General features: G+C 43.0%; 2 protein-coding genes across 2 annotated transcripts; one reads left to right on the plus strand and one right to left on the minus strand.

Annotated features, from left to right (window-relative positions):
- elp5 (elongator acetyltransferase complex subunit 5) lies at window positions 1-2977 on the minus strand. Its single transcript, XM_030075614.1, has 8 exons — window positions 2585-2977; window positions 2434-2494; window positions 2230-2310; window positions 1932-2143; window positions 1100-1275; window positions 914-1009; window positions 707-807; window positions 1-610 (listed from the first exon to the last, which is right to left on the minus strand). The coding sequence occupies exons 1-8, from the start codon at window positions 2637-2639 to the stop codon at window positions 502-504; spliced, it is 891 nt and encodes a 296-aa protein (XP_029931474.1). The 5' UTR covers window positions 2640-2977; the 3' UTR covers window positions 1-501.
- A 21-nt stretch (window positions 2978-2998) lies between these two features.
- phf23b (PHD finger protein 23b) lies at window positions 2999-8072 on the plus strand. Its single transcript, XM_030075613.1, has 5 exons — window positions 2999-3635; window positions 4902-4933; window positions 5074-5166; window positions 5295-5913; window positions 6099-8072. The coding sequence occupies exons 1-5, from the start codon at window positions 3608-3610 to the stop codon at window positions 6290-6292; spliced, it is 966 nt and encodes a 321-aa protein (XP_029931473.1). The 5' UTR covers window positions 2999-3607; the 3' UTR covers window positions 6293-8072.
- The last annotated feature ends 372 nt before the right edge of the window (window positions 8073-8444 follow it).

The following is an 8444-nucleotide window of genomic DNA, read 5'->3' on the forward strand; positions in this document are numbered from 1 at the left end:
TACAAAAAACCTTCTGATAATTCATTGCTGTTAATGATACACACACACACACACACACACACACACACATACATTTTCACAATGTTAATAAATTTACAGGGGGTGGGCTGCAGCAGCCGCTGCTCTGGTTGTTTAGGCTGTCCAGCTGCAGCGCAGGAGCCCGAAACAGTGGAGAGGAGGCATTTGAATTGTTCTCTCCCACGCACTCTCCATGTCAAACATAGCTTCTTGTAAATGAAAATGCATTATGATTTATTTGTTGAAATTTTATGAACTAGGTATTTTTTTTTAAAAAAAGTGTACACTGAAACAATAGTCTGAAAATTACATTTGTTTCCCCACACTTTTCTCTCAAATTTCCATACTTTTTCCAAACCTGGAAATCATCAAAATCAAACTCCATACTTTCATAAACTTTTCCAGAGTGCGTAGTAGTGCATTTGTTCAGAGTCTAAAAGTCCAATAAAACAGCATTAAGTCCATGATTCTGCACCGCTGGGTCTAGACATCGAGGTCGTCATCAGGATCCTCCTGGTCATAATCGTCATTGGCATCAGGCTCATACAAAATCCGGCCTGAACCTGGGCCTGTGTGAAGGAGAGCCGTTTTCCTGTGAGACAGAAAAGACAGAAGTTTTTAAAGACAGAAATATTAAGACATATGAAATCCAATCTCTGAGGAAAGACTAAAAAAAAATATTGCTCACTTCTCTTTACTAAAGACAAAGGGAAGTGCTAGTTTTTCTTTGGCTTCACGCTCTTTGTCGGATAAACGGAGGTTGAAGGTCAAGTTGGCTGTTGGGTCCGCCTAAGAAAACAAGATGAACACAAACTGGTCAGTCCCTCCATGTCTAAGCCGTCCTTTCTTCTATTAATCTGAGCATGTGGTGCTGATATTGAGTGAGCTCTTGCACCTCAGGTTCTTCAAGCTCAGTCTGTGTGGTTCCAGGTTGACTAGGCTTGCCCTGGACTGTGACTGTAAGATCTTCTTTGATACTGAAAATCTCCTCCTGAGCACACAAACAAATTAAGTTGTTAATAATGTATGACACCAAAATAGGAACAAAGAATAGTCATCCCAAACCCAAAACACCTCTTACATCTTGTGTAACCTTCCCCGTTTTTGAGCGCTTTGTTGTCTTTGCCACTGCTCCGTCTCCCCGCAGCCCCGGTCTCACAGTGATGACTGAAGTGGCCAAGTGGCACACGCTTCCCACCAAACCCCGCTGATGCATATCTGAGTGCAGCAGACCGATAACAGCTCTCACAGCTCCCCCTAATGAAAACAGAGGAAAGGATCCAAAATAGTGGTATGGACTGCATGGTCTCATTGCTTAGCTTTATTCAGGATGAAATCAATGCCATTAGTCTGTTTGCAGAGCTTCTCCCCGTGTTGATTTAGCAGTGGTGTTCTGCCACTGCAAGAAAAATTACCAGCACTGCAAGAGAAAATGTGTCATCAAAATAAGCACTGTCATTTAGCCTTAATGGAATCTAACCCTAAACTAAGTGTAAGCTGAGATGCTTTAGAAGCAACGATTATATAATTATGTCAAAAAATATGACACTAGAACTGCAACTTGAAAACATGACTTAGACCAAAACAGCGACAGATATGGGACACAACTAGAGCACCACAACATGATTAAAATTACAGACGATACACAGCTGTTTTATAGCATCGTTCACACTGAGGTGCACTTTTACTAAAGGTGTGCATTGATGCCAAGTTAGTTCAAGCACGCAGGTGTCAGCAAGGGTGACTGACGGTAATCTCCCCTGGTCATGGTTTGGGTGCTTGTTTACAGTCACTAATGCAGCTTTGACTGCCTACCTTCATCTAGGAAAGCAGCAATACTCGTTACCTTTATCAAGAAAAAAATGCAGATGTTATTTAACTGGTATGCTTGCATTAAGATGACAATATCTGACCTTTTTTAAGTTGCTGAAGACTCTCACAGACGACAGGGGTACTGATGTGTCTCAGGATCCACGAGAGGGAGTCAATCACGAGGGTAAATGGTTTAGTTTGCTGTGTTTGCTTGAAGAGACTGGTAAGCTGCTCCATGCTGAACTGGTGAACTGTGAAATGGGGGCTCTCAGTCCAGCCAAGGGGGTCTATGTAAGCATTATGAAAGTGTAGCCTAAAGGGAACAAAGGAAACACATAATTAATTATTGGTTTAGCAATACAGTGAATATATTGTCTCCCAAAAGCAGCTCGTTATAACCTTTGCATGGACGATTCATTCAGTCCATCTTTGAGCTCCTCCTCACTGACTTCAAAGCCCAGGACATGAACAACTTCCTCTCTATGTCAAATCAAAAGGACCAATTAGGGGTTTTAAGCACGCCATTTGACAAGAATTATGTAATATGACAAAATAATTCAACAGTTATTATCAAAAACATAAACACAGCTTTTCTTGGCTTACCTAGTCAATGCAGCGTGAATGAAGCTCTTCAAAAGTTGGCGACCAGAATAATTTGAGGAGTCTGCGAATGAAAGTTTAGTTTACATGGCATGGCTAACTTTACGGTTTAATGGAGGGGTGGGGGGTATCATTACAAATCAAATCCACTTACCTTGTATTAACACAAACCCTCCACCGACAGTCCCTTGCAATATCTCAGGTAACATGGTAGCAACACACTGTAAGCAGGTCCGGGTAGCCTTAGCTAGCTAGCATGTTTTGAATCCACTACCATTTACAGCTACAACCGCCACGATAAACATCCAACAACTCGGTGTTTGTATGATAAAGAACAGTAAAGCTTGGAAAGTGAGGTGGGCGAAAATACGAGACGTTAAAAGTTAAATTTCACCACAACCTTGATTTTCTCTGCTATCCAAGTCCGAGATGATTAGCTAGCGTGAGTGTGGCCGGCGTAAAAACTTCATATCCCACGAACCCCGCTTTCGTCTTCACCACATATGGGATATGTAGTTCTACTTGCGTAACGTATTGAAGAGTGGTTACATTATGAACTACGTTACCCATGATGCCTCGCAGGAAACCTCCGCGAAGGAGCCACAAGAGGAGCCGCGCAAGACAGGACTGTGCGGAATCGTATTTTAGAAACTCCAGTCGTTTTCTGTGCGTAACATTACAAGAAACGACCAACTTCAGCTGGAAAAAAAGTTCTCGCAAGAATGATTTTTGTGTACGGAGCCTACACGAAGTATCAACTGTGCGTATGTACCAAGACTTTGACGCCCTGCCAGCGCGTCTAGTTTGATTGCGAGGATTATGTATGCAACAACGTTAGCGGTGACGAAGAAAAATGAGCTCGTACAGCTAAGCGACAGGCGAATTAACGTTAATTTTCAGTCGGTTAGCGCTGGTGTGGCGACCGTTTAGACGCAGCTTGCTTTGGGAATAACCCCTGACACGGATCCCCGGCGACGGGACACTACAACTTCGGTCTACAGCGGGCTGTTTGTCGGATAGAGTTGAATTTGGAGATCCGCGCCCTTGGTCCTCGGCGCTGCTAAAGTCGCCGGAGAGGTGCAGCCACGCCGGGAGAAAGACACAGCGCGACGGCCGCTGCTCCGGCTAGCTCGCCCGCTGCTTCCACTCGGATCGAGGCCTCGTTGCTGAGGCGACAATGCTCGAAATAATGTCCGACCACCAAGGTATGTTTCACCACACACGCCACTATAGATATGATAGATATCACAGATGTTAATAAATTTACTGCTAACTTAGATATCCGTTGTGTTTTTGCGGGCAAAGCCGAGCGTATGGCTAATGTTATCTGGTGGTGTGTGCTAACACTGACGTTCAGCTAACGTTGGTCTTTTACACTTGTGTTTAAAACCAAGTTTTAGTGTCAAAATACTTTAAAGAGCAGGGTAGGGTAACCTTAAAGCGAGTGTCGGGTCTCTAGTGTTTTACTTTTATCGCGGTATTAACGTACAGTTGCAGGGGTTAAGTTAGCTAGCCAGTTACCGCGCCGACACAACTAATACGAGCTGCTTAACAAAGTCGCTCGAAGGAAACAGTGCGGTAACTTGGGTTAACTCGGCTGGTTTTAAAGTTGGGCTTAAATTGACCCACATGTGAAACAAACAGCACGAATATGTCCAGGGTGAATGCGGATGGCAGTGGTGACATGGCCGGTCAACGCTACGCTCGCCTTGCTATCACAAAGCTAACTTGGCTAACGATAGTGAGCCACCCACTTCGACTCCTTGTTAGCTAGATGGCTAACTGGTTGGCTCGGTGGTGCTAGTCTGTTTTGTATTTATCGAACAGTTGAGTTGGTCCAGTTGCAGTGCTGTGATAAACTGGCCGTTTCCACAATTGTAAATCATAGGCATTAAGTTTGCTGAACACAAGCTAACACTCGTCCAAACTTGTTGCTCGGGGTTTTAACGCCTCGACGTAAAGTGCTGCTAGCTTCTCTCCTCATTTTCAACATCGGCAACCTAGCAGCCACATAATAAAAAAGCGAGTAACATTGGTGTACCATCAGTTATGACTATGAAGAAGCTGTTTGACATTAAGGCGACGGTGAGGTGTTAAATGAATGAAGAGCGTGGTGCATGTGATGAACAAATCTGGCCAGTCCACCGGGTTAAATTTAGCTAGCGACCAAAAGCTCACTGACTGTCCGGTTGCTGTTCTTTGGGCGATGCTACACTAAATATGTTGACTTATCACGGTCGGATATTTCAAATACATGTAAATTAGTGAAGTAGTGACGGTAACGTTAAATGTGAACGGCCCTCGAGGAGGTTAACGTGCGAGGTTAGCAGGCTCGCATGTGCTAGCGTTAGTTGGTTTGTCAGCGTGTCCCAGGTTACCTTATGTGTTCAGTACAACTGGAATACACCAGTAAATCTTAGTTAAATGTGCTTGTGACTTATTGAGCTTCTCTCCCTCTCTCTCTCCACCAGATTCACTATTGGCGTGCAAAACGGAGCCTCTGGTGAGTATGTTTTGAGTGATACATATGCCATATAAAAGCTTCAAGTGTTTTTTCTGTTTTCCCCTTTTTTTTGTTGTATGAGCTTCACTTGTAAATGCTTGTAGGTGTGTCTAAAATATGAATACAATTGTTTTCCATAGCCCCCAGAGAGGAAAAAGAGGACTGTCGAGGACTTCAATAAGTTCTGCAACTTTGTCCTGGCATATGCCGGATACATCCCCAGCCCAAAAGAGGTAAGTTGCTTTAGATGTTAGAAATACTGTTTTATTGCGATGTTGTTTCCTGTGATGTGATTGTGAGAAACTGGCTACATTGTTTTTGTTGTATTTTTTTCCCCATTTTGTTTTGTTTTTGTTTCTAGGAGAGCTCGTGGTCACCTACATCCTCCAGCTCTGCTCACAGTTCAGGGCTGTCGGCAGATGGTGGCGGTGGAGGCAGCAGCTCCATGAGTGCTGCTTGGGGAGACGGAAGCTCTGACATCCACACCATCCACACATTTGTCCGAAAAGCTCGCGCAAATAAGGGCAAAAACATTCGTCGCATGCACTCAGACAGCACTCTGCTGGACAAGATGCGCCTGAAGGACTCGCTGTACGAGAGCCAGGCCAGCACGAAGGCAGAGCGGAAAAAGGACAAAAAACTGAAAAAGCTGTCTCTGGGTTCGGCCATGACAGTGGTGGACAGCGGCAGCAGTGAGGGCGAGAAGAGAGCCCGCATCAAGCGCAGCAAAAACCCCAAACAGCCGAAAGCACCCAAGAAGCTCAAGAGCTCAGCCACTCAGAGTGAGACAGACTCTGAGGCGAGCCATACACACACAGAGGTACGGCCTGTCAGGGAGGAGCTGTCGGTGCATGGGGCCTCCACCCCAGGTGTGCAGGGGCTGGGGAAGATGCAGCCGGAGGAGTCGGTCAGGGAAGCAGAGATGAGCTCGAGTGAGGGGGAGACCTGGATCGCAGATGAAGACATTATGGTGGAGTCAGGTGGGTCATCACACCTTCACACTGCCAAATGATGTAAATATTGTCAAATTTCCATCTCTGACAGCATCTGATTAGAAAATCTCCAGCACCAAACACCACAAGGCTGTCTTTGTTTTCCTTTTCTTGTTATATAAATATAATATCTACTATAGCAGCCAATAACTTTGTTCCTTTTCCCGACACAGGCGACGACTCATGGGACTTGATCACCTGTTACTGCGGAAAGCCATTTGCAGGACGGCCAATGATCGAGTGCAACCAGTGCGGCATATGGGTGCACTTGTCATGTGCCAAGATCAAGAAGTCCAACGTTCCCGACATCTTTTACTGCCACAAGTGCAGGGACTTGCGGCGGTCAGGACACAAAAAAGACACCTAGAGATGAAGGGGAGGGGAAGGATGACACCCCCCCCAGCTCCTTTTTCGCTTTCCTCCAACACCCATTGTTTTCTTTGACGCCTACAGCCAAAACAGCCTAAATTCTCACCTGGATGGCACCTGTATTGTCAGTTTGTAGGATTTCTGTTGACAATCACAACCATTCTTATTTATCCCTTAGTGTGTTTTTTTTACTTTTTTTTTTTTTTTGCCTGTGAAAACTGGACAGAAGGCAGCAACGACAGTGCAGAATCATTTATTTGTAACTAATTCCTATGTTGATTGGCTTTACAATTATATAATACAATAGTGATGTGCACAGAAATATCCACATTTTAGTTTTCATGGAAGGTGCATGTCAGCTTATTGTGAGTTATTTTTCTGAGGATATAGGTAGAACATTTCTTTCAGTGTTCCAAAGAAAACTAGTTTTTGTTTCACTGTAAGCGAGAGCCTTGTTTCTCTCAACTTTGAATCAATTAAATTTTGACACCTTGACAAAATGTATAGCTAAAGAGAAGGAAAATGTCACTCCTGATATTTTGTGTAGAAGTATCTAACATTGCTAGATGGGCAGCTCATTTTATTTTTGACTGTATTTTAGCGATTTTATGTTCTTGTTCGCTTTCAGTCAGCATTTTTTTTTTTCCTATCACTGAACGGTAAGTCGTAGAGATCTCACTCTAGACTAAGTGATTTTTGGATTGATAGTACCACATAAAAATTGGTTTTATTTTTTCTGAACAGAATCTAAATTGCTGAAAATCGAATTGCACACAGACAATTGTGCTTCAACAGTGCACTTTTTTTAAATGTAGGCCTGAAATACCATTTCCTCTGCATCTTAAGATGGTATTAGAATTATGTTTAGCTACAACTGATGTAATCTGTACTTAGCATGTAGCTGTGTCTGTACATTTGCGGTGCAGCGCTCAATGTTTCTCTGTCCGGCTTGTCAACTGCTGGCAGCCGTTTACCATGAACAACATAAATTGAAACATTGAAAACTGTTCAGTTTTGATTCTTTTGTTTCCATGTTTTGTGTGTGTTTTTTTTTTTTTTTTTTTTCATCTTTGAAAGTCATCTGATAAGGGAGGATGATGTAAGATGAGAGGTGGGCCAATGCTTTACAATGTCAAAGTGGCTCTGAGGCCTGCGCATGAATGGTTGTAAAATATTTGTTTTTCTATTTCATATTGTTTATTTTTTAGCTTTCTGAGAAGCGGGAAGAGAGATGTTCCCGTATCAGAATGGATGTATGATTGTCTCACATGGAGAACGAAGTTGACTGTAGTGTACAGAAAAATGCGTTGACGCCACTCCTGTTATGGCACTCGTTTTGTTGGTTGGTTTTACTATTTTGCTTTTTCTTTTGTCGGTGGGAGAGTCTTGGTTAGTACCCAGTAGCGTTTGCACTCTCACCACCACTCTTTCAATTCTGTGTACATACCCTATTTCTTTGACAACTGTACATATGTGAAAGTGAAGAGAGAAAATAACCAAGCAAATACTATATTTTCTGCATTCTGATATTGTTTTCTTTAATTGTAGCTTGAAAAATAAAAGTCTTTTGGGGAACACAGAGGTGAAATTTTGAATTGTTTATAAGTATCATATAGAAATAGACATGAAATAAGTAACATTTTTATTATAAACAGTTTTATTAGTTGTAAGCACACAGCAGTGTTTGTCGTTTGTGTTTTCCGCCACTAGAGGGAGACTGTCAACAGGCATGCCAACTTGGTTAGTGTGGCAGTAAAATAAATATCAGTTACCTCTGATACCTCTTCTATCACAGGAATACTTGTACAAATTAAATATCATGGAGGATTTGGATTGGAGCTCGGTGTTTGGAGATGCTCTAGTCACTGTAGTCGTCCCAGTAGACGTCGGGCTCGTCCTGCAACATGAACAACACATGGCTGCTCAGTTCATTGTCTGAAGAAGACAGCGTCCTGATTAATCATGATACTAAGCCACTGTTACATTTTTGATTAGACTGGGCCCTGCTCATGGAAAACCTGGATAAGTCCCACAGCTGGAAAACTGTGGCTATGCAAGTTCAGGAAAATAACACTCAAGTTTTTGTAGAATTTCCTTCTTTTTTTTTTTTCCATCATCCAAGCTGTAAAAAATGAGCATGGTTGCTTGTT

The sequence above is a fragment of the Myripristis murdjan genome, chromosome 18 (genome assembly GCF_902150065.1).
Source record: "Myripristis murdjan chromosome 18, fMyrMur1.1, whole genome shotgun sequence".
NCBI lineage: Eukaryota > Metazoa > Chordata > Actinopteri > Holocentriformes > Holocentridae > Myripristis > Myripristis murdjan.

Coding starts and splice junctions, on each gene's coding strand:
- elp5 (XM_030075614.1), bottom strand. CDS start 2,639: ATGTTACCTGAGATATTGCAAGGGACTGTCGGTGGAGGGTTTGTGTTA. Junction 2,495..2,584: donor AGGGTTTGTGTTAATACAAG/GTAAGTGGATTT, acceptor TTTCATTCGCAG/ACTCCTCAAATTATTCTGGT. Junction 808..913: donor CTGAGCTTGAAGAACCTGAG/GTGCAAGAGCTC, acceptor TTGTTTTCTTAG/GCGGACCCAACAGCCAACTT.
- phf23b (XM_030075613.1), top strand. CDS start 3,608: ATGCTCGAAATAATGTCCGACCACCAAG. Junction 4,934..5,073: donor CGTGCAAAACGGAGCCTCTG/GTGAGTATGTTT, acceptor TGTTTTCCATAG/CCCCCAGAGAGGAAAAAGAG. Junction 5,167..5,294: donor ACATCCCCAGCCCAAAAGAG/GTAAGTTGCTTT, acceptor TTTTGTTTCTAG/GAGAGCTCGTGGTCACCTAC.